We start from the raw sequence: 25,972 nt of genomic DNA on the forward strand, positions 1-25,972 counted from the left end.
CCTCTGAAAGAGCACCCAACCTCGGCCCACTCTCCTGACCTATCCCTGTAAATCCACCTAACCTGAACATCTTTGGACACAAAGAGGCAATTTAGCATGGTCAATCCACCTAACCTGCACATCTTTGGACTGTGGGAGGAAACCGGAGCACCCGGAGGAAACCCCACGCAGACACAGGGAGAACGTGCAGACTCCGCACAGACAGTGACCCCAGGCTGGAATTGAACCCGGGTCATTAAAGTTTCCTATGCCTTATGAAGAGTGTGTTCATGAGCAAAATGGTCTGACAGTGTCAGATTAATCTGTTACTCAATTACTTTCTACCTAATGGTATCACAGAGTAGTTTTGTGTGCACGCTAGGGTGTGCACGCATAGCTTAACTGCTGTTTTTTCAGTCAGGACCATGAAATTAATGCAATCTTCTCAAAAGCCCGAAACTTGGATTGTGATCCAAATCTGAAAATTAAATGACACAGAATTTGTTTTGAAGGGAGGAAGTAAAACAACAACTTGCATTAATACAACATCTTTAACATTGGAGATTGGAGGCATTTTCAGCCAGGACTGGATATGATGGATGGGTGGATGTGGGCGTCTGGAAAATGGTCAGCCTGGTGAAAGGGAAATGAGGCAGAGGTGAAAATCAGTATTGAACTATTTTGATTGGAAGTGTTTCTGATAGACTTGGTAACTCGATTAGAGAAGAGGTGTGAAAAGTTCCGACTTGTGTTCAATTAACTGCTTGGTCTGGTCCTCAGAGTCATAGGGCAGGATTCTCCTATAATGGGGCCATGTCCCCACTTCAGCATCAAAACGCGGGCGTTTTACTCTGGATATTCTTCAAGAAAGTCCAGAGTGATTCTCCAACCTGAAGGAGGCGAGCAGGGTCCCGGAGTGGTCCTCGCAGCTCTGCCTGCCAATACAGGGCCCTGCACTTCCGGTCGGGAGTCCGCGCATGCGCACGACGGCGGCCGCCCCACGTGACATGGCGGACTCACAACGCGGAGCAGCCCCGACAATATAGGCCCCCCCTGAGGTTGCGTGTGCTCGAGGATCGGTGGCACCCGATTGCAAGCCTGGCCCTCTCTGCGACCCCCCCCAGGTGAAGGATCCCCCCACCAGGGACTGAGTCCACAGCCGCCGACGACCGTTCCCGACAGGCAAAACGTGGTTAGAACCACGCCGTCGGGAACTCGGCCAATTTTCTTCGGTGAATCACTGGGGGGGGAGGGGCTCTGTCACTGGCCCCCTACCCGCGCCACGTAGACTGTGCGCGCGCAATTCGCAGCGATTCCCCGGGGACCGGAGAATCACGGGAGCGGCGCCGCGCCGGTTTTTGGCATCAACGCCCATTCTCCACCCCCACGCCAAAATTGCGATCGGCACGGGGGCAGAGAATGGCCGTTGATGCCAAAATCCGGCGCGACGCCGCTCCCGCGATTCTCTGGTCCCCGCACCAATCGTGATTTTGGCGCGGAGGCTCAGAGAATCCCGTCCATAGAGTTTTATAGAACAGAGTGAGGCCCTTCAGCCCATTGTGTCTGTGCCAGCCATCAAGCACTATCTATTTTAATCCCATTTTCTAGTATTTGGTCTGTAGCCATGTATGCTATGGCATTTCATGTGCTCATCTAAATGTTTCTTAAATATTGTGAGGGTTTCCGCCTTGACCACCCTTTCAGTCAGTGAGTTCGGGATTCCCACCGCCCTCTGGGTGAAAATGTTTTTCCTCAAATCCCCTAAAAATCTCCTGTCCCTTATGTTAAATTTATATCCCCTGATTATCGACCCCTCTACTAATGGGAAAAGTATTTCCTATCCACCCTATCTATGTCCCTCATGATTTTGTACACCTCAATCAGGTTCCCCTTCAGCCTTCACTGTTCCAAGGAAAATACCAGCCTCACTTCATAGCTGAAATGCTCCAGCTCAGGCATCTTGTTGAATCTCCTCTGCACCCTCTGCAGTGCAATCACTTCCTTCCTATAGTGTGGCAACTTGAACTGCACACAGTACTCCAGCTGTTGCCTAACCAGCGTTTTATACAGCTCCATCATAACCTCCATGCTCCATTTTCTATGTCTCGGCTAATAAAGGCAAGTATCCCAAATGCCTTCTTAACCATCTTATCTACCTGTCTTGATGCCTTCAGGGATCTTTGGACATGCACCACAAGGACCTCTAGTCCTCTGTAGTCCCTAGCATACTGTCGTTCATTGTCTATTCCCGTGCCTTGTTAGTCCTTCCAAAATGCATCACCTCATACTTTTCAGAGTTAAAGTCCATTTGCCACTGTTCTGTCCATTTGATCAGCCTGTCTATATCGTCCTGTAATCCTCCTCACTATTTACCTCACTGCTAATTTTCATGTTATCTGAGAAATTACTGATCATACGACCCACATTCACAGCAAGGGACCCAGCAACGATCCCTGCGGTACGCCACTGGACACAGGCGTCCAGTCACAAAAACAACATTTGACCATCACCCTCTGCCTCCTGCCACTAAGCCAAATCTAGATTCAATTTGCCAAATTTCCCTGGATCCTATGGGGTCTTACCTCCTTGATCGATCTCCCATGCGGGAACTTGTCAAAAGCCTCACTGAAGTCCGTGTCGACTACATCAACTGCAATGCCCCCATCTACACACTTAGTCACCTCCTTAGAAAAATTCAGTCAAACAACTGTGAGCTGACAAAGATCTAGACCAATGGCTGCTTTGGCAAAGACCTTGGTGATTGGTATACAATGACTGATGTAATAATGACTGGTCCATGTGCAACAGCACATACAGAAACAAGACAACTGCGATAGGGAGAGGAGCTTCTTTTTTCTTCATTGATGAGGAATCAGTACCAACTGTGGGGCATGTGCCTGAAGCCCTGGATCCAAAGAAGGTGGGGGAATGGTTCCCAACCAGGAAGAGATCAGACAGAATGCCAAAGCAGAGATTGTAAAACAGTGTGTGGGAAGATCCGAACATAAATGTGAGATAAAGAAGAAAGCACAATGTTTAAAACTATGGCCAGTCTCTTTAAAACAATTAAATTTGACCGATCAATCACTGACTACACAAGCAACCTGTCCCGATTGACTGAAACATTTATTCCAATTTTTCTTGAAAGCTTTTCTTGTGGTCCCATTACAATCGGCAACAATGTGCATTTAACAGTGGTTAGCACTACTGCCTCACAGCACCAGGAACCCTGGTTCAATTCCAACATCGTCTGTGTCAAGTCTATACATTCTCCCCGTGTCTGCGTGGGTTTCCTACGGGTGCTCTGGTTTCCTCCCAGAGTCCAAAGATGTGCAGGTTCGGTGGGTTGGTCATGCTAAATTGCCCCTTAGTGTCCAGGGATGTGCAGGTTAGGTAATAGGGATAAGGCTGAAGAGTGGACCTAGGTAGGGTGCTCTTTCGGAGGGCCAGTGCAGACTCCGTGGGTCAAATGGCCTCCTTCTGTACTGTAGGGATTCTGTGACTCTATGAACTATTTCACCCCTTATTTGCCGACTCCTGGATCACCATACATTTCCTGCTCTCAGCTGATTCTGGTAGGGTTGAGTGGATTGTCCATTGCACCAATGCTACTCTGGTGTTTGTCTGATAAGCAGTCCATTCACCCAATGTAGCAATTTAAATGCCAGTCTTTTCCTCATTGTCTGCACCTAATTGTTTCATGCTATGGAATTTCCTGCTAGGAAGTCAATCCTATCAGTTGAAAATATCGTACCTTGGATTTTGACCTGGTTTGCTTTGCATCCTGGACAGCGTAAGAGCCGAAATTCTTCAGTCTGATGCATGGAATAGTCTGTGCTGGCAACGAAGATGACATCACCAGCTTTCCAGGTTTTGGCATCATCCGCGAGCTCCAGAATGCTGCTATTAACATGTGTATCTATGGTGACGGTCACCTTGGGCCGCACTGAAAGAAGAGAAATGAAGGTTTGAATGTGCAAGTATGAAATAGCATCTCCTGCCAAGCTTTCAACCTCTTTAAAGCAGAACCTTATACGGAACAGCTGTTACAGGGCAATAAAAATGAAAGAAAATCATCTTCAGCAATTCTTTTTTGTGTACTTGCAAGTTGTGGACGGTATTTTCCTCTTCTTTCAAAGGTTAATAACATATTTTAATTTCCCTCATTTTAAATGAAATGCAATAATAATGAAAGATGTCGTAAACTTCTAAACTCCCTATTTCGTTTAAAGTGAGTTCAGCAACTGGAACGGCAACCGAGTAAAAAAACAAACACCCAATTCCAACGCATCTGAGGTAAAGATCCTTTGACATTTCTCAACTAGTTAGGATCATCAACTCGGTTAAAGATGCTCTTTTCTGCCCGCGGTTAAAGATGCTCTTTTCTGCCCGAAACCTGTTGGTCTTCCAGTGCAAAGAGTTGTCCCCGACCAGATGCAGACTGGCACATTCAGAAGTCAAGGATTATATGCTGAGGGATGCACCAAAACGTGGGGCAGAGGTGCAGTGGGGGAGGGCCACTGTCTAAGACCTTTTAGCCATAGTGAACTGAGGGTTGGGGAATTGTACAGAAGCCTCTCGGGCTGTGTGACTCACACTGAATGTATATGGTGAATCAGAGGTATCACATTTGTATGGAAGCACTTCAGAGTGCAGATTGATCTAGGTAGGCAACTTACCATTTGTAATGACTATTTTGAAATGTCTGTAACTTTTCTTTGACTGTATTGAAGCTCCTCAGAGTGCAACAGGATTTATATAGAAAACTTGAATATTATTGCACTTTCTGTGATGGCCATTTTGAAATGTTTGTAATGTTCTTCTAGATATTTTATGAATAAAGTGTATTTATGTTAATTCCTAGCAGAACGTGCCATCTAATATGTGGGAAAGTAACCCAGGTGATGGTTGTAAAGAAGTAAGATTTGTCTTTGTGTTTTGTGACATCGCCAGTGGGACTTTCCCAACCCACGACACATGGAAATCCTCATGCCATTAATCTGGCTGTACTCAAATCCAGAGCAGAGAGGTGAAAGGACTCACTGCTTCCCATTCTTTACAGTCAGTACACAGTGAACTCACTGGGCCACATGCAACAGGAGAAATGGCAGAAGCGAGGGTAGGTGAGAGATGGCACAATGAAATGGTGGAAGGCTTCAGCTCCTCTGTTACATATCTTTTCAGTAGATCTTTTGAATGCGTCGGGCAGCACAGTAGCACAGTGGTTGGCACAGTTGCTTCACAGCTCCAGGGTCCCGGGCTCGATTCCCGGCTTGGGTCACTGTCTGCGGAGACACGTTCTCCCTGTGTCTGCGTGGGTTTCCTCCGGTTGCTCCGGTTTTCTCCCACAGTCCAAAGATGTGCAGATTAGGTGGATTGGCTATGCTAAATGTCCCTTAATGTCCAAAAAAGGTTAGTTGGGGTTACGGGGATAGGGTGGAGGTGTGGGCTTGGGTAGGGTGCAGACTCAATGGGCCGAATGGCCTCCTTCTGCACTGTAAATTCTATGAAATACAGGGGGCGCGGTTCTCCTAGCCCTGCGCCGGGCCGGAGAATCGCCGCAACTGCGCTATGCCACCCCGACGCTGGCGCGCGATTCTCCGATGTGCGGAGAATCGGCGCTATTTGCGCAGCGCCGGTCACGGGCCGCTGTACGCGGTGGGGCCACCGATTCTCCGGCCCAGATGGGCCGAGCAGCCGCGCAGAAAAAGAAGAGTCCCGCCGCCCCATCCACACCTGGGGCAAAATTCTCCGTAATTGGCGCGATGTCCGCCGACCGGCGCCAAAAACGGTGCAAATCAGTCCGGCATCGCTCCGCCCCAAAGGTGCGGAATCCTCCATATCTTGAGCGGCCAAGCCCTAATCCTGAGGGGGTAGGCCCGCGCCGGACTGATTTTCGCCCCGCCAGCTGGCGGGAAAGGCCTTTGGTGCCCCGCCAGCTGGCGCGGAAGTGACATTGCCGGGCGGCGCATGCGCGGGAGCGTCAGCGGCCGCTCACGGCATCCCCGCGCATGCGCCGAGGAGGGGGTCTCTTCCGCCTCCGCCATGGTGGAGACCGTGACGAAGGCGGAAGGAAAAGAGTGCACCCACGGCACAGGACCGCCCGCGGATCGGTGGGCACCAATCGCGGGCCAGGCCACCGTGGGGGCAACCCCGGGGCCAGATCGGCCCGCGCCCCCCCAGGACCCCGGAGCCTGCCCGTGCCGCCTTGTCCCGCCGGTATGAGAGGTGTTTTAATCCACGCCGGCGGGACAGGCATTCCAGCAGTGGGACTTCGGCCCATCCGGGCCGGAGAATCGCCGGGGGGGGCCCGCCAACCAGCGTGGCGCGATTCCCGCCCCCGCCGAATCTCCGGTGCCGGAGAATTCGGCAACCGGCGGGGCGGGATTCACGCCAGCCCCCGGCGATTCTCCGACCCGGCGGGGGTTCGGAGAATCCCGCCCCTGGTCGCTGCCGGCGGGAACGCTGCGCGAAGGGTCAAGGGACGGCCTGTGGGGGGGGCTCCGACCCCGGGGGAAGCCTCCGATGGGGTCTGGCCCGCGATCGGAGCCCACCGATCGGCCGGCGGGCCTCTCCCCCCCCCCCCCCGCCCCGGGCCTACCTTGTTGCGCGTCTGGCCCCTGAACCCCCGCGCCATGTTGCGTCGGGGCCAGAGCATTCAGTAAGGCCACCGCACATGCGCAGGTTGGTGCGTCGCCACTGCGCATGCGCCGTTTGCTGCCGCCCCCAGTGCGCGCCTGGAAGTGAGGCTGGAGCGGCGTTCACGACGGTGCGGACACTGTCCCACGATCGGAGAATCACGCCCAAGATTAATTTCCGAGGTCCAAATGGTGTTGAATGCTTTTCACTCAACAATACTTGAGTAGATAATAGAAAGTGGTGTCCTGAAGGGTAATCTAACGTATCCCAAAGCTAATGTAATTCAGACTGCGGATATATTGTGGTAACGTTTTTAACATTTAACCGCCTCTAGCCACCAGGCAATGGGAGGAATAGGCAATTCAATTCCTTCAGAGCACTCCACCATTCACTAAATCAAGGCTGATCTGACCATGACCTCAATTCCCCTTTCCTGCCTGCCATCACCATCCCTCCCCACCATCCCACGCTCCCCCATAACCCTTGATCGTGTTGATTCAAAATCTGTTTACCTTAGCCTTAAGCCTCCACTGCTCTCTGGGGTAGAGAACACCAAAGACTTACAACCTTCTGGGAGAACAAATTCCCCCTCATCTCCATCTTAACTAGAAGAAGCCTTATTTTGAAATGATGCCCCCTAGTTCCAAATTCCCCCATGAGGGGAAATCATCCTCTCAGCATCTACCCTGTCAAGTCCCCCTCAGACTCTTATATATTCCAAGAAGATCACCTCTCATTCTTCTAGACCCTAATGAGTATAGGCCCAACTTTTCCTCATAGACAACTCCTTCATCCCAGGAAACTAGCCGACTAAACATTCTCTGAACTTCCCTCAATGCAAGTCAGTCCATCTTGGAGTAAGGAGACCAAAACTGTTATGCAACTCTGACCGGTAGCACAGTACATTAGATTTAGCTACAATCAGTTGGAGGAAAAGAGCAGTATAATATAGGTAGATATATTTAAATTTTATATGTACATTTTCTAATAACAAATTAAAACATTTCAAGCTTTAAAAGGAGTGATCACATTTTCGTGACAAATTAAAGCAGGTACCTTGCTGAGACAATCCACTGGTATTAGGTTTTTCTGGATGCCAATATTTTAGAAATTCATTTTGAGGGCATATGGGGCGGGATTCTCCGCAATCGGCACGATATCCGCCGACCGGCGCCAAAAACGGCACGAATTAGTCCGGCATCGCGCCGCCCCAAAGGTGCAGAATTCTCCGCATCTTGAGGGGCCGAGCCCTCACCTTGATGGGCTAGGCCCGCGCCGGACTGATTTCCGCCCGCCAGCTGGAGGGAAAGGCCTTTGGTGCCCCGCCAGCTGGCGCGAAGCTGACTTTGCCGTGCGGCGAATGCGCGGGAGCGTCAGCGGCCGCTCACGGCATCCCCGTGCATGTGCAGTGGAGTGGGTTTCTTCTGCCTCCGCCATGGTGGAGACCGTGGCGAAGGTGGAAGGAAAAGAGTTCCCCCACGGCACAGGCCCGCCCGCGGATCGGTGGGCCCCGATCGCGGGCCAGGCCACCGTGGGGGCACCCCCCGGGGCCAGATCGCCCCGCGCGCTCCCCCCCCCCAGGACACCGGAGCCTGCCCGCGCCGCCTTGTCCCGCTGGTAAGAGAGGTGGTTTGATTCTCGCCGGCGGGACAGGCACTCCAGCAGCGGGACTTCGGCCCATCGTGGGCCGGAGAATCGCCGGGGGGGGGCCCATCAACCGGCGCGACGCGATTCCCACCCCCGCCGAATATCCGGTGCCGGAGAATTCGGCGGGGGGTCGGAGAATCCCGCCCATGGTCTTCACTGGCTGGGCCAACATTTGTTGCCCACTCCTAATTGCTCTTGAGAAGGTGGTGGTGAGCTGCCTTCTTGAACCGCTGCAGTCCCTGTGGTGCATGTACACCCAGACTGCTGTTAGGGAGGGAGTTCTAGGATTTGGACCCAGCAACAGCGAAGGAACGGCGACATATTTCCAAGTCAGGATGGTGAGTGGCTTGGAGGGGAACCTCTAGGTGGTGGGGTCCCCAAGTATCTGCTGCTCTTGTCCTTCTAGATGGTAGTGGTCGTGGATTTGGACGGTGCTGTCTAAAGAACCTTGGTGAGTTACTGCAGTGCATCTTGTAGATGGTACACAGGGCTGCCACTGTTTGTCGGTGGTGGAGGAAGTGAATGTTTGTGGAACGGGGAGCAATCAAGCGGGCTATTTTTTCCTGGATGATGTCGAGCATCCTGAGTGTTGTTGGAACTGCACTCATCCAGGGAAGTGGAGAGTATTCCATTACACTCCCGACTTGTGCCTTGTAGATGGTGGACATGCTTTGGGGGGGTCAGGAGGTGAGTTACTTGCTGTAGGATTCCTAGCCTTTACCCTGCTCTGGTAGCCACTGAATTTATATGGCCAGTTAATGATTTGAGACCAATATGGAATGAAGAAGTTATATTACGCTCAAAATGTTAATTCTGTTTCCCTCTCCTCAGACACTGCCAGGCCTGTTGAGTTTTACAGCATCTTCTATTGTGAGAAAAATCCCTGTTACGATCAACCGAGGGGTGGGAAAGAAGGGGCAAATTCTGGCATGTGTCCTCACTGAGTCGCAGCAGAGATCACTGGCAGTAGAAATCTGCAATGGTAGATGTTGACCTATATAAAATAAACTAAGTGATATCCATGGTGAGTCGGGGATGTCCCGTGGTAGATTCCTGTCTTCAGTCAGTTGACTGAAAACTAGGTGAGCCTATAAAGTTTGGGCAATTGGCTGGCTTGATTCAGACCCCAGCACTGAATACAACAACCTATACCCTCTGTGAGAGTGGGACAAGGTGGGTTACAGGAAGTAAGTGTGATGAGCTGGACATTACAGCATACAAGTGTGATGGGGTAGGGTTGTAACGTGCAACGGGAAGTAGGTATTTTGCTAAGAGAAGGGGAACCTTACAGAATGACTGGTTCTCCTATGGCACTGAACACAAGAAATAAAGAATTGGAGACTTTTTTTTAGTAGACAGACCAGGTAAGAACAGCGGATTTCTTTTCCTCAATGACATGAGTGAATCAGATGGATTTTTAGACAATGTTTCATGGTCATCATTAGACTTTTAATTCCAGATTTTTTATTTAATTCAAATTTCGCCATCCGCCATGGTGGGATTCGAACCTGGGTCCCCAAGGCATTGGTCACTGGCTTACTAATCCAGTGACAGTACCATGACACCACTGCCTCCCTAAGCATGCAACAAAGGCTAAGGGAGAAGTCAGGGGCTCAGGAGGACCAGGGTCACAAGATGGTCAGAGGGTCTGAGATTCAAGGTGGGGAGCTTACTACCACTACTAATTGATCTTCAGACTGGACCCATTAATTAGGCTACGGGCTTGGTTTTTAGAAGATGGCCCAACTCCAGTCAGTAGTTATTAACAGATGGCTTGGGTAGGTAGTCCAAAATACTAAACTTGAAAGAGGACATTTATTACAGAGGAATGGATACAGGAATGGATGTGCTGCTGACTGAGGTTCAGAATCTGGTCTTGTGGCTAGCCAGGTAGGAGAGGAGTCCCAGGTAAATCATTCGACAAAGAAAAGTGGATGAGATAACAAAATGGCAGACAGACCTGGGTAACGTCTGCTCCAATACCACCTGGTGATCAGAGGCCAGCGATTACAGTGTGCCAACCAAATGTTTACAGTGTTTTCCCATTACTTAATGACTCAGAAATTGTGACAAGCAAGTTAAGACTTAATATGTCATAGGGTATTTGGAGGCGGACAGTGCCACAGTGGTTAGCACTGCTGCCTCACAATGCCAGGGACCCGGGTCCAATTCCAGCCTTGGGTGACTGCGTGGTTCCTTGGGTGACTGCCTGTGCAGAGTTTGCACATTCTCCCCATGTGTGAGGTTTCCTCCGGGTGCTCCAGTTTCCTCCCACAGTGCAAAAATGTGCAGGTTAGGTGGATTCTCCATGCTAAAACCAAATTGCTCCTTAGTGTCCAAAGATGTTCAGGTCAGGTGGGGTTATGAGGTTATAGAGATAGGGCAAGGGAGAGGGCGTCGGTAGAGTGCTCCTTCGGAGGGCCGGTGCAGACTCAATAGGCCGAATGGGCCCCTTTCTGCACTGTGGGAATTCTATGGATAACGTACAAAGGCTGTGTTAAATTTAGCACAGAGCTGAATAATGGTATGCTAAGTGTTCACATGAGCAGATTTATCTCAATAATTACCAAGCTTAGGTCACGCCTGACATATTTATCTGGAGCATAATTATCAATTACAACAGGTACCCAGAACAGACCTGGTTTACCACAGAGGAAGCGCACTTTGTAGTTATGGCAGATTCCATTAGCCTGGTCCTTATTCCGGCACACAAATCCATAGTCTTGATCGTGCATATGGAACACCTGTGTTGTTCGGCTTGCTGGGATTCCATCGACAGTAACAACCTAAAGCATAAACGCACATTACTAAACACATTTCTGTCGGATTTCTGCAGAAAAACCTCCTGTCTCGCATCGTAACTTTGGCAGAAACTTCAGGGCAAATGTGTAACTGGCCAACAATGTTGCATCTACAGGGTTCCTGCCAATCTTACATTGACAGTGTGAGAACGCGAGGCAACTTGATCCAATGATTATACTTTACATTTTACTGTCAAGAAAGATCCCAACAGCTAGCAAACAGTCCAAAGATGTGCAGGTTAGGTGGATTGGCCATGCTAAATTGCCTCATAGTGCCTAATGGTTAGGTGGGAGTACGGGGATAGGGCAGGGGAGTGGGCCTAGGCAGGGTGGGTGCAGACTCGATGGGCCAAATGGCCTCTATCTGCATTGCAGGGATTCAATGAAACTGGTCGCAATTGGGAATGGGGTTGGAGTGGGTGTGCGGGAGTGGTAAACAGAGTAGTGAGGGACAAGGGGGGGGGGGGAAAGTTTTATTTGGCTTCAGAAAAACATACATTAGGGGGTGGGAGGTGCATTCTAATGCGACACACCCAGCGAAGATTGATTAAATCTCCCATGTGACTTTACCTGTCCTGGAGCTGCCCTATCATGATTTGAACCTGGTCCAGTGAACAGACAGCAGGGGCAACAGCTCAAAGCTGACAGGTTCCATCGTAATAAATGATGTTGAATCCAGATGACGTCATTGGGAACTGGCTGCAATTTTAACTTGATGACCAGAGCAGGAAGAGGTGGCGAGTTGCCCCTCCCACCTGGCCCGCCCACCCACCCACCACCACCACCGCCCACCCATCCACCACCACCACCGCCCACCCACCCACCACCACCACCCAAGTGCAACAGGAAGAAGGTCAGAACTAGACAATGTCCCAAGAGGCAGATAGTTTAAATTTGGTTCCACTTGCTTTGTGGAGCGTAAGTAACCTTGGCCTTAGCAACTGATTCTGCCACTTGCCGCGTCCCTTTGGTTGACGCGGGCCACCTCATTTTCTACCTGTCTCCTGCCCGGAATGCCAAGGTTTAAATGAAGGCCTGAAGTTAAAAGAACCCAAAGATTTCACATCTCAGCTCTGAAGCAATGGGTGAGATTGTGGGCTGGGCTTTCCCAGCCCAGAGGTGGCAGCCTGGGAGGCAGGGGGGTTGGTGGTGGGATATCAGCAGAGAGCCTCAGGACAGCTCCCTGATGAAGACCAGCTGCTGGGGAAGTTTCAATGGCGATGGGCAGTCAATGGGACTACTTAAGGCTACGATTAGCGATTTTTGCACTTAGTGAAATTTTGCCAGTGACAGAGCGGCCCCTTGCCATGCGAAGAGGCCACCAATTTAATGACGGCGGCCTGCCTGTGGTAGGCAGGGAGGGGTGATTGGATCCAGAAACCCCATGCCCCCTTGACAGGGTCTCAGAAAGAAAGGCATCTCCATAGCCTTAACAATAACCCCCTTCCCACCCCCCGGTACGCATTCTGCTCTGTTCTTTCCCCCCATTAAAAATGTTTGATTTAGTTTTACCTCTCTAAGGGCACCTCCATTTTCAGGCATCTTCTTGGTCACCTACCAGCATCAGTAGCGCTCATCTCTCTCTCTCTGGGTCTTTCGAGGTTCTAGAGCTACCAGTCCTCTGATTGGGCCGGCAGCATTGGGAGCCCACCCAGCATCCTTACTAGGACAGTGAGCGTGGAGGTGGCCAATCTGGAGGCTGCCTCCAGCTCTCCTGGGCGGGTTATTGCTCTGCAGGCAGCCTCCAGATTATGTTGCGCTCCTGAACCCCGCTGGAAAATACTGCCCCCTAATTCGCCCACCAGATAATCCACCCACAGTAAAATTTGAGTCTTTTTTCTTTAAAAAAACAATTCATAATTCTGGGCGGACAATGCAATAAATGGTTAGAATTTTATAGCAAGACTTTTCGTGTTAGTCTCCAAACTTACTGGGGGGAGAAACTGACTTCCTCAGCATTTTAATGGCACAGTTCACAGACTCATGACTGTGATCCGCTATTTTTACCCAGGCCTGAGACTGTTTATGCTGTTCGATTGTTAGTGTCTAGGCAGATATATCAAATTCTGAAACAAAGCGTGTTTGGGCAATGTGCTTTGCCAATGAGAAGTGGGTGACGAATAAATGCTTTAATTGGAAGCTGTTGCCCATGAAAGCAGTGCCATGTTTATCTAGGAAAACACCGTTTCAATTATTGAGTTCAATTCACCGCTTCATTGAATACCTGTAAACTGAACCTGGCATGAGTGATGAAAATGTTCAGCTATCGTTCGAAGGATTTAGATTCACATCCTGAGGGGTTACCTGAATGTCGATTGGACTCTCACAGATTTTTCCAGGAAATGCAACTCTCAGGTCTGACAGCTTCTCCCAGTCCCCCGATCCTCGCTCGTCATCCCGATTAAACCAATCAGTCCACTCCACATCTGCAGCCAAGTAACAATCAAAATGTTGGAGGCAGTTACAGCCGGATCGGCAGCGGAATGATACAGATTTTAATGGGTGAAAAATTACGCCGAATGTGCTGGACAGCAAGATGTTAACATGGCTTCCGACTGTACAAATCTCTGCCCTTGGTGCAGGGATTTTTAAATCGATGTGTAATATTTACAGAGATTTTGTGTTCCTGCCATTGGTGTAGAATCCCGTCGTACCATCAATTCTGGCTCAACTACCTGATAATTCAGTGAAACTGAAGCGAAAGTGACATTGGTCTGAGTGTCACCCTGTGCCACCATCGTGAAACAACCGGGATATCGGAACATAGGACCAGGAGTAGGCCATTCAGCCCCTCAAGGCAGTCCCGCCATTTAATGAGATCATAGCTGAGCTGTGGCCGAATGTCTATACCAGCCTTTGGTCTATATCCCTTACAAAAACAATAATAATCTTTATTGTCACAAGTAGGCTTACATTACACTGCAATGAAGTTACTGTGAAAAGCCCCTAGTCGCCACATTCCGGCGCCTGTTCGGGTACACAGAGGGAGAATTCAGAATGTCCAATTCACCTAACAGCACGTTTTTCAGGACTCGTGGGAGGAAACCGGAGCACCCGGAGGAAACCCACGCAGACACAGGGAGAACGTGCAGACTCCGCAGGACAGTGACCCTTGCCGGGAATCGAACCTGGGACCTTGGCGCTGTGAAGCAACAGTGCTAACCACTGTACTATCATCCTTAATACCTTTGCTTAATAAAAATATATCTCAGATTTAAAATCAACAGCTGCTGTTTGTGGAAGAGAGTTCTGTACCTCAACCACTCTTTGATGAAGAACTGCTTCCTAACATCTCTCCTAACCCTAATTTTTAGACGCTGCCCTCTGATTTTAGGGCACGATGCACCCAAAAGATTACTCAGTCCCCTGGCGAGCGCGTTTAGCCACGTGTTTCCCGGCACTTGCAGCGCTATTCATCGCGACTCACGTTGAATAAAGGACCTGAATGGGGAACACATGGCTGAAGCTGCACATAGCCCCGTTTTGTGCAGTGGGGAGCTCCACCCACCAGAACTCCCCATTGTAGCGAGAGATCGAGACGCCATTTTTAGATTCCGAGGCCCACAAAACAATCCCCAACCTCCCCCTCCAGCTTGAAAGCAAAATGGGTGGATCCCCGGCACCCACCGCACCCAACACCAACGCCGAGCAACCCCAGCCTGGTTGTGCACGCACAGAAAATGGCAGCTTGGCACCAGCAGGACCAGGGCACCAACCTGCTCAAAGGGCATGCAGCTGGGGGCCTCCAGGCCCCTGGGAGACCTCCACAAGTGCCATTCCGTCTGGTCCCTGTTTGTGGGGACCAGTGCTGAACGGCGCTCACCCGAGGTCTCCGATGGTAAGGGAATGAACCCCAAAGCCTCATGTACTCGGGAATCTGCACATCAGAGTGAGGCTAACTGTTTCAATCTTATATGCAGATTTGCTCGAGATTCATAAATTCATATGGTAGAGGAGCCGAATTAGACCATTCGGCCCATCTAGTCTGCTTTGCCATTCTATCATGGCTGATATGTTCCTCATCTGTTACCTACAATGCTACAGACCAAGAGCTGGATTGAGAAATCAGCCAGAGAAACTCCTCCCCAGAACACAGGACCTAGGAGCAAGAGTAGGCAATTTAGACTCCCGTGCCTAACACCCATAACGTGATCATGGCTGATCCCATCCTGGCCTCAACTCCACTATCCTGACCATTCTCCATAACCCTTCAACCCCTCACCAATTAAAAATCTGTCTAACTCTTCCTTAAAATTACTCACTGTCCCTGCTCCACCGCACTCTGTGTTAGCGAATTCCACAGATGCACAACCCTTTGGGAGAAGTAGTTTCTCCTCAAATCTGTTTTAAATTTGCTACCTCTTAGTCTAAGATTATGACCTCTTGTTTTAGAATCATAGATTCATAGAATCATAGAATCTACAGTGCAGACGGAGGCCATTCGGCCTATCGAGTCTGCATCAGCCCTTGAAAAGAGCATCCTACCCAAGCCCACACCTCCACCCGTTCCCATAACCCAGCAACCCCATCTAACCGTTTTGGAGACGAAGGGCAATTTAGCATGGCCAATCCACCGAACCTGCACATCTTTGGTCTGTGGGACGAAACTGGAGCACCCGGAGGAAACCCACGCAGACATGGGGAGAATGTGCAGACTCCACACAGACAGTCACCCAAGCAGGGAATCGAACCTGGGACCCTGGAGCTGTGAAGCTACTGTGCTAACCACTGTGCTACTGTGCCCCACAAGAGGAAGCATCTGCTCCACATCTAATTTATTGTAGCTAAAGGTAGACAAGTCTCCTGGCTCTGATGGAATGCATCTCAGGGTCCAAAAAGAGATGGCGAGGGAAATTGTAAATGTACTCGTGATAATTTACCAAAATTCACTAGGCTCTGGGGTGGTCCCGGCAGATTGGTGTTTTGACACCACTGTTTAAAAAAGGAGGTCGGCAAAAAGCAGGAAATTATAGGCCAGTTAGCTTAACTTTGGTAGTAGGGAAGATGCGGGTATCTATCATCAAGGAAGAAATAGCGATCCATCTGGATGGAAATTGTCCCATTGGGCAGACGCAGCATGGGTTCATAAAGGGCAGGTCGTGCCTAACTAATTTAGTGGAATTTTTTGTGGATATTTCCAGTGCGGTAGACAACGGGGAGCCAATGGATGTGGTATACCTGGATTTCCAGAAAGCTTTTGACGAGGTGCCACACAAAAGGCTGCTGCATAAGATAATGATGCATGGCGTTAAGGGTAAAGTAGTAGCATGGATAGAGGATTGATTAATTAATAGAAAGCAAAGAGTGGGGATTAATGGGTGTTTCTTTGGATGGCAATCAGTAGCTAGTGGTGTCCCTCAGGGATCAGTGTTGGGCCCACAATTGTTCACACTTTGCACAGATGATTTGGAATTGGGGACCAAGTGCAATGTGTCCAAGTTTGCAGACGACACTAAGATGAGTGGTAAAGCAAAAAGTGCAGAGGATATTGGAAGTCTGCAGAGGGATTTGGATAGTTTAAGTGAATGGGCTAGGGTCTGGCGGGTGGAATACAATGTTGACAAATGTGAGGTTAACCATTTTGGTAGGAATAACAGCAAAAGGGATTATTATTTAAATGATAAAATATTAAAACATGCTGCTGTGCAGAGGGACCTGGGTGTCCTAGTGCATGTGTCGCAAAAAGCTTTACAGGTGCAACAGGTGATTAAGAAGGTGAATGGAGTTTTGTCCTTCATTGCTGGAGGGATGGAGTTTAAGACTAGGGAGGTTATGCTGTAACTGTATAAGCTGTTGGTGAGGCCACACATGGAGTATTGTGTTCAGTTTTGGTCTCCTTACTTGAGAAAGGACGTACTGGCGCTGGAGAGTGTGCAGAGGAGATTCACTAGGTTAATCCCAGAGCTGAGGGGGTTGGATTATGAGGAGACGTTGAGTAGACTGGGACTGTACTCGTTGGAATTTAGAAGGATGCGGGAGGATCTTATAGAAACATATAAAATTATGAAAGGAATAGATAGGATAGATGCGGGGAGGTTGTTTCCACTGGCGGGTGAAAGCAGAACTAGGGGGCATAGCCTCAAAATAAGGGGGAGCAGATTTAGGACTGAGCTTAGGAGGAACTTCTTCACCCGAAGGGTTGTGAATCTATGGAATTCCCTGCCCAGTGAAGCAGTTAAGGCTCCTTCATTAAATGTTTTCAAGATAAAGATAGATAGTTTTTTCAAGAATAAAGGAATAAAGTCCACAAAAGATCAGCCATGATCTCATTGAATGGCGGAGCAGGCTCGAAGGGCCAGATGGCCTACTCCTGCTCCTAGTTCTTATGTTCTTATGAACCTGTTCATATCTTTTGGCATCTTGCGTACCTCGATTTGATCTCCTCTCATTCTTCTAAACTCTGGAGGGTATAGGACTAAACTGTTCAATCTCTCCTCATACAACAAACCTCTCGGGCGAAGTTCTCCGGTATCGGCGCGATGTCTGCCGACCGGCGCCCAAAATGGCGCAAATCAGTCGGGCATCGCGCTGCCCCAAAGGTGCGGAATCCTCCACATCTTTGGGGGCCGAGCCCCAACCTTGAGGGGCTCGCGCCGGACTAATTTCCGCCCCGCCAGCTGGCGGAAAAGGCCTTTGGTGCCCCGCCAGCTGGCGCGGAAATGACATCTCCGGGCGGCGCATGCGTGGGGGCGTTAGCGGCCGCTGACGGCATCCCCGCGCATGCGCTGTGGAGGGAGTCTCTTCCACCTCCGCCATGGTGGAGACCGTGGCGAAGGCGGAAGGAAAAGAGTGCCCCACGGCACAGGCCCGCCCGCGGATCGGTGGGCCCCGATCGCGGGCCAGGCCACCGTGGGGGCACCCCCCGGGGCCAGATCGCCCCGCGCCCCCCCCAGGACCCCGGAGCCCGCCCGCGCCACCTTGTCCCGCCGGTAAGGTAGGTGGTTTAATCTATGCCGGCGGGACAGGCATTCTAGCAGCGGGACTTCGGCCCATCCGGGCCGGAGAATCGCGGGGGGCTCGCCAACCGGCGCGGCGTGATTCCCGCCCCTGCCGAATATCCGGTGCCGGAGACTTCGGCAACCGGCGGGGGCGGGATTCACGCCAGCCCCCGGCGATTCTCCGACCCGGCGGGGGGTCGGAGAATCTCGCCCCTCATCTCTGGAATCAATCCAGTGAACCTCCTTTGAACTGCCTCCAATGCCACTACATCTTTCCTCCAATAATTCATTGCATTGATTCTCGCGACGTGTTGCGAGCTGGGTAGATCCTGGGAGCGGGGTGTCCCAGCTTTCAATGGCCACGCTGCGCTGCGGCGAGCTGCTTTTTGGCTGCAGTGTGGCCATTGGAACGTGCCCTAAGAATCTCCAACCAGTGGAAATTGTTCGTCTTTATCTACCCCGTCTTTCTCTGTTAATATCTTGAAGACTTTGATCAGATCACCCTTAACCTTCTAAATTCTAGTGAAAACAGGCTTAATCTGTGTAATTTCTCCTCGTATCTTAACCCCCATGGTGCAGGTATAATTTTTATCAACCTACGTTGCACTCCCTCCATGGCCAATATATCCTTCCTAAGGTGACCCACCTCAACATTATTCTACACGGGCCACCTAACCGCTGCAGCTACAATCAGGCCTGCAGTTTCACAGTTTAGCGTGTGATTTCCTAGCAGTTAATTGCTTTAATCCCCTTTATATCAGCTGCAAAAGTTGCTAATCAGGCCAAGGGCTGAATGCCAATCCGGTTGAAAAGCAGAGCACAGTGAGGCTTCAAGTTGTTAAGCTCCCACAGCCTAGAAACAGCAAGCACAGAGTTGAGAGAGAATATGATGCCTCAGGATTTGCAATGTGTTTTGCATTGTCAGAGAACATGAAGCTGAGTGGCATTGAGTTGAATGTGCATCTGTGGAGTTTTAAGTTAATAATTGTGTGTGCAGTCAGCAGTTTCTTTTTAATCTCTGATTTTTTTTAACTGAAGGAGTAGTCAAACGCTGTATTTCCAAACACGACCAGCATTTAACATGAGCTATTTGTGAAGGCAATCTCCATATTCAACTGTCACAATGTCCAGTGCTCTCTGCTTATATATGTGGTGATATGCCTGTAAGCATTATCATAGTTGGCTGGTGGTGCGACCTCCAACCATCAGGTGGCGGTAACAACAACCCATGCAGTCACAAGACAGTGGTCATGTGACAAGGCACTCCAATATAAGTGGGGCCACATCTGGCCATCAGCAGACAGTTATATGACATACAAGTGGACAGTCGTGCCAGGGTAGTTCCAGAGGAATACGCGAGACTCAATAAAGATCCTGGTTAGGACAAGTCATGTAAGAAGTCTTACAACACCAGGTTAAAGTCCAACAGGTTTGTTTCAAATCACTAGCTTTCGGAGCACTGCTCCTTCCTCAGATGAAAGAAGAGGTAGGTTCCAGAAACATATATATATATATAGACAAAGTCAAAGATGCAAGACAATGCTTAGAATGCGAGCATTTGCAGGTAATTAAGTCTTTCCAGATCCAGAGAGAGAGGTAACCCCAGGCTAAAGAGGTGTGAATTGTCTCAAGCCAGGACAGTTGGTAGGATTTCGCAAGCCCAGGCCAGATGGTGGGGGATGAATGTAATGCGACATGAATCCCAGGTCCCGGTTGAGGCCGCACTCATGTGTGTGGAACTTGGCTATAAGTTTCTGCTCGGCGATGTTGCATTGTCACGCGGCCTGAAGGCCGCTTTGGAGAACGTTTACCCGGAGGTCAGAGGCTGAATGCCCTTGACTGCTGAAGTGTTCCCCGACTGGAAGGGAACATTCCTGCCTGGCGATTGTCGCGCGATGTCCGTTCATCCGTTGTCGCAGCGTCTGCATGGTCTCGCCAATGTACAACGCTTCGGGACATCCTTTCCTGCAGCGTTTGAGGTAGACAACGTTGGCCGAGTCGCACGAGTATGTACCGCATACCTGGTGGGTGATGTTCTCACATGTAATGGTGGTACTCATGTCGATGATCTGGCACGTCTTGCAGAGATTGCCATGGCAGGGTTGTGTGGTGTCGTGGTCGCTGTTCTGAAGGCTGGGTAGTTTGCTGCAAACAATGGTCTGTTTGAGGTTGCGCGGTTGTTTGAAGGCAAGTAGTGAGGGTATGGGGTTGACCTTGGCAAGATGTTCGTCTTCATCGATGACATGTTGAAGGCTGAGAAGAAGATGTCGTAGTTTCTCCGCTCCGGGGAAGTAATGGACGACGAAGGGTACTCTGTCGGTTGTGTCCCGTGAACAGATCTCTGGATCTGTAAAGACTTAATTACCTGCAAATGCTCGCATTCTAAGCATTGTCTTGCATCTTTGACTTTGTCTATATATATGTTTCTGGAACCTACCTCTTCATTCATCTGAGGAAGGAGCAGTGCTCCGAAAGCTAGTGTTTGAAACAAACCTGTTGGCCTTTAACCTGGTGTTGTAAGACTTCTTACTGTACTCACCCCAGTCCAACGCCGGCATCTCCACATCAAGGCAATTCAAGTCATTTGGTAGATTCCTTGCTGGACATCGAACACCAAACACAACAATACTCAATTTGTCCACCAGATAGAAAGAAGAAGAGATTGCTCTGCCCCTCGAGTCTGTTCTGTCAAGCAGCTAGATCATGGCTGATCTGTACCTCTGTTCCATTGAAAAATGGTGTCCCAATCTATTGAGCCCCCAACGCGACCCCCAAATCCACCTCCCCATCCCCCCCCAAGCTCCAACTCACTATAAGGGGGTGCACCGGTCCCCTCCCCACACATGCCCAGGGCACCCCGGCCTGATCACCGTCATGCAAAAAATGTCAGCCTGGCACTTTGGCAGTGCCAGCCTGGTACCCTGGCTGTGCCGCTGCAAGCTGGCAGTGCCACCTGACACCTTGGCAGTGCCAGGCTGGCACCCAGATGGTACTGCCCAGGTGGCATCAGCACTGTCAGGGTACCATCCCGTCCAGAGGGCATGCACCTGGGGGCCTCCAATCCCCTGAGATGCCCACGAGTGCCGTTCCATCTGATCCCCATTTGTGAGGACCAGCCTCAATGGCACTTGCCCGAGGTCCGCCAAGGCGAGGGGGTTAGATCCCCCGCCTTGGGTCGATCTCGGGAACACATATTCGAGTGAGACAAGCTGTCTCACTCTAATATGCAGATTTGCCAGAAAGTGATCCCACACACAACGGGATTCACACTGCGTCAGCTCTCGCGAGGCATAGCGAGCTTGGTAGATCTCAGAAGTGGGATTTCCCAGCATCTACTGGTCACATTGCCCCATGCCATGCTGCCTTTCGGGCGCAATGACACCGTTAGGTCCCGGCCCTAATCTTTAGCTTAAAGTAGTGCTGTTCTTGAAAGTTACGTCCATACCAGCTGTGAATGACATTAGAATGTCTACCTACCTTGAACTAATCTAGTGAAGGTGTTCTGTAAAATAGATGTCCTATGGCAATGGGCTTCCAGGTGAGACCAGGAGGAATTTAGAGAAAAATACGTGTCGGGCCTACAGATACTGAACCAAGCCATGTCCAAGTGCAGCAAGAGCCGAACAATATCCAGGTTTGACAAGTGCAAGACATTCATGCCACACAATGCCAGGCAACAACCATCTCCAGAAAAGAGAAGATCTAACCACCGTCTCTTGACATTCATTGGCATTATCATCACTGAATCCCCCACAATCAACATCCTGAAGTGAACTATCCATGTAAATACTGTGGCTACCAGAGCAGGTCAAAGGCTAAGATTCCTATGTGGAAAAGCTCACCTTCTGACTCCCCAAAACCTGTCCACCATCTACAAGGCACAAGTCAGGAGTGTAAAGGAATACTCTCCACTTGCCTGGATAAGTGCAGCTCCAACACTCAGGAAGCTCGACATCATCCAGGACAAAGCAGCCCGCTTGATTGCTACCTCTTTTATAAACCTTCAATCCCTCCACCACCGACACACAGCGACAGCCGTGTGTACCATCTACAAGATGCACTGCAGTAACTCGCCAAGGCTTCTTGGCAGCGCCTTCCAAACCCACAACCACTACCTTCTAAAAGGCCAAGAGCAGCAGATACCTGGGAACCCCACCCAGGAGGTTCCCCTCCAAGTCACTCACCGCACTGACTTGGAAATACTTTGCCGCTCCTTCACTGTCACTGGGTCAAAATCTTGAAACTCCCTCCCTAAAAGCACTGTGATTGCATTTGCACCTCAGGGACTGCAAAGGTTCAAGAAAGCAGCACACCACCACCTTTTCAAGGGCAATTAGGGATGGGCAACAAATGCTAACCTGACCACCATTGCCCACATCCCATAACAAATTTAAAAAACATGGGCGGAATTCTCCCAGCCCTGAGCCGGGCCGGAGAATCCCTGTGAACGGGCCATTCCGCCCTGACGCCGGCACGCGATTCTCCACAGAGCGGAGAATAGGCGCCTTTGGCGCCAGCGTGGGTGGCGCACGCCGGTCGTGGGTCGTGGGCCAGCCCGCCTATTCTCCGGCCCAAATGGGCCGAGCGGCCGTAAGAAAAGAGCCGAGTCCTGCCGGCGCTGTTCTAACCTGCTCTCTGTGCCAGCGGGACCTCGGCGTGGAAGGGTCGAGTTGCGTCCTGTTGGGGGGGGTCCGACTCCGGGGGGACCTCCGATGTGGCCTGGCCCGCGATCGGGGCCCACCGATCAGTGGGCCGGCTTCTGTGGCTGGGGGCCTCCTTTCCTACGCGCCGGTCCCTGTAGTCCTGCGCCATATTGCGTCGGGGCCGATGCGTTGAAGGAGGCCATAGCGCATGCGCGCGTTGTCGCCGGCGCCACAGCACATGTCCTCATTGGCGCTGGCGCAACTGTGCATGCGCGGATCCCGCGGCGCACAGTTCGCGCCGGGATCGGCGCAAACTGCTCCAGCGCCGTGCTGACCCCTGTAGGGGCCAGAATTAGTACTGGAAGCAGCCCGTTCACGCCGTCGTAAAAACGCGCCGGCGTTTACGATGGCGTGGACACTCTGCCGCGTGATTGGAGAATCCCGCCCCATGTTTTTGCCTCCAGGTGATCAACCCAGAAGCAGGTCAACACCAGCAGAAGCTACACACCCGACAGATAGCCAATCTGTATGATTAACTGTCAGCTGACTGGGGACGGTACCACAGAGGGCCTCCCACGGAGGGCCAAGTTTGCAGACCACAGCTGCAGCTGTCTAATAGGTACCTGATAAAGTTACATACTTGGCTTTCCAGCACTTCAGCTATTGGCTTCTGCCAGGCAAGTAGGACGTACATCAGGAATTTGCACTTTCCTTCTGACCTTAATGTAAAAAAACACTGACCGGTCTTCACAAGTTAGTGGAATGAGAACTGACATCGAGTTGTGAGTAGACAGATAATAAAGCAACGACGTGCGGATGGTACTAAGATTGCAGGAGTTGCGGATAGTGATGAAGATTGTCAGAGAATACAGCAGGTTATAGGTAGGCTGCAAAATTGGGCGAGGAAATGGCAGATGGAATTTAACCCAGACAAATGCGAGATGTGCATTCAGGTGGGAGCTATAAAATAAACGGCAGAACCATCAGGAGCATAGACACAGAGAGATCTGGGCGTGCAGGTCCACAGATCCTTAAAAGTGGCAGCACAGGTGGAAATGGTGGTCATGAAAGCATATGGCATGCTTGCCTTCATAGGACGGGGTATCGAGTATAAAGCTCGCAAATTATGTTACAATTATATGGAACGTTGGTTAGGCCACATTTGGAATACTGTGTCCAATTCTGGTCACCGCACTACCAGAAGGACGTGGAGGCTTTTCAAGAGAATAGGGAAAAGGTTTATCAGGATGTTGCCTGGTATGGAGCCTATTAGCTATGAGGAATTACATAGAATTTACAGTGCAGAAGGAGGTCATTCGGCCCATCGAGTCTACACCAGCTCTTGGAAAGAGCACCCTACCAAGTCCATACCTCCACCCTATCCCCACAACCCAGTAACCCCACCCAGCACTAAGGGCAATTTTGGACACTAAGGGCAATTTAGCTTGGCCAATCCACCTAACCTGCACATCTTTGGACTGTCCGGGGAGAACGTGCAGACTCCACACAGACAGTGACCCAGCGGAGAATCGAACCTGGGACCCTGGAGCTGTGAAGCAATTGTGCTAACCACCATGCTACCGTGCCGCGGTAGAGATTGAATAAACTGGGATTGTTCGCCCTAGAAAGATGGAGGCTGAGGGGGCGACCTGATAGAAGTTTATAAAATTATGAGGGGTATAGATAGGGTGAACGGTTGGAGGTTTTTCCCAGGACGGAAATGACATTTACAAGGGGGCACATGTTCAAAGTGAGGGGGAAAGGTTCAGCGGAGATGTGCGGGGGAAGTATTTTTACACAGAGGGTGGTGGTGGCCTGTAATGCATTGCCAAGTGAGGTGGTTGAGGCAGATACATTTAAGACTTACCTGGATAGACACATGAACAGATGGGGTAGAGAAGGATATGGGTGGTTGGTCTAGATAGGATATAGGCTAGATTTTAGTTTAGATTGGCAGCATGGTCAGCACAGGCTTGGAGGGTCGAAGGGCCTGTTCCTGTGCTGTACTGTTCTTTGTTCTCTTTGTGTGGCTTATTTAAAGAGATGGGTTTTGGAAAAAGATGCAGAAGTAGGGAGGAGAATCCAGAGATCAGTCAAAAGTAAGAGGGAAATCCAAGCTCAGTCCAGTTTGGGGTATGAGGGGGATTTAGGGCAATGAGGGTGTTCGGTGGGGGTGACCGGGTTTGGGGAGGCGAGAGGGTTTGGGTGGGGCAAGGAGGTTTGGGGGCATGAGGGGGTGAGGGGATTTAGGGCAGTGGTGGGGTTTAGGTGGGGTGGGTTTAGGGCAGTTGGGGGTACAGAGTGGGAGGTGATTTCGAGTGATGGGGGTGTTTAGGGTGGGAGGGGGTTTAGCGTGGTGGGGGAATATTCAATGCATCTCTAGTGGGACTTGAACCCATTCTGATTGAGAGGTGGGATTGCTCCCCACTGAACCAAGGATCTGATCCAGTGCTGCTGTTTCTCTTGTTGTCTCTTGGGCCCCTGTGTTAGCAATAATTTGAAGCTTGAGAATATCACTCTTCTTTATCTGCAACTTGCCATGCTGTCATGTACAACAGAAGGACCAGTTTCAAATGGTTTTGTTACACATCACATCAGTCTCCTGTGCAGCCATAAAATGTGTCCTCCCTGACCCACCGGAACACTTACACATAACAATTAGTTCCCCGCTCTTTACAGACGTTTACAGATAATAGAACAATGTATAGTGTAGTCTGGAACATGATGCCTTGTCACATAATCCCAGTGTGCATTGGCTTCACCACAGTGGATAGAATGCTAGCATGCAGGTAAAAGGGATGGCGTTTTAAATTTGCAGCCTTAACCTTCAAGTTTGCCTCAGCAATCCGTCTCATTTGGCTATTTGTCAGCTCAAACCGAAGTCGAGATCATTCTTGATATACTTCGATTATCAAGGACTTTGAAATATGAAGCTTTGTTTAGAAATATAAAATAATGCTACATTGAAAGTATTCTTGTTCCAGGCATGGCACGGTGGCGCAGTGGTTAGAACTGCTGCCTCACGGCGCCGAGGACCCAGGTTCGATCCTAGCCCCGGGTCACTTTCCGTGAGGAGTTTGCACATTCTCCCTGTGTCCCTACGACCCCAAATGATGTGCAGGGTAGGTAGGTGGGTTGGCCATGTTGGAAAAAAGAATTGGGTACTCTAAATTTATAAGTATTCTTGTTCTTACCTTGTACCCACTCACTTGTTGAACCAACAGTGAAGGGATTGCCGTCTGAGGAGCGGAAAAGTTTGAACACTTTTGCAGCAGCAGATCCTCTTGCTCCTGTGGGATTGGCAACAAAGTGAACTGGAGTTAGC

The 25,972-nt window shown here is 50.3% G+C and overlaps 1 protein-coding gene across 3 annotated transcripts in view; it reads right to left on the reverse strand.

The window, feature by feature from the left end:
* cemip (cell migration inducing hyaluronidase 1) overlaps nucleotides 1–25,972 on the reverse strand; it is a 319,445-nt gene that overhangs the window by 123,434 nt on the left and 170,039 nt on the right. For all 3 annotated transcript variants that reach the window (XM_072468761.1, XM_072468760.1, XM_072468759.1), the window contains exons 8-11: nucleotides 25,842–25,937; nucleotides 13,371–13,492; nucleotides 10,904–11,051; nucleotides 3,734–3,925 (exon numbers count right to left, since the gene is read on the reverse strand). In XM_072468761.1, coding sequence (XP_072324862.1) covers nucleotides 3,734–3,925; nucleotides 10,904–11,051; nucleotides 13,371–13,492; nucleotides 25,842–25,937 — 558 coding nt within the window. The remainder of the gene's footprint in view (nucleotides 1–3,733; nucleotides 3,926–10,903; nucleotides 11,052–13,370; nucleotides 13,493–25,841; nucleotides 25,938–25,972) is intronic.

Source organism: Scyliorhinus torazame, chromosome 12, assembly GCF_047496885.1.
Source record: "Scyliorhinus torazame isolate Kashiwa2021f chromosome 12, sScyTor2.1, whole genome shotgun sequence".
NCBI classification, from domain to species: domain Eukaryota; kingdom Metazoa; phylum Chordata; class Chondrichthyes; order Carcharhiniformes; family Scyliorhinidae; genus Scyliorhinus; species Scyliorhinus torazame.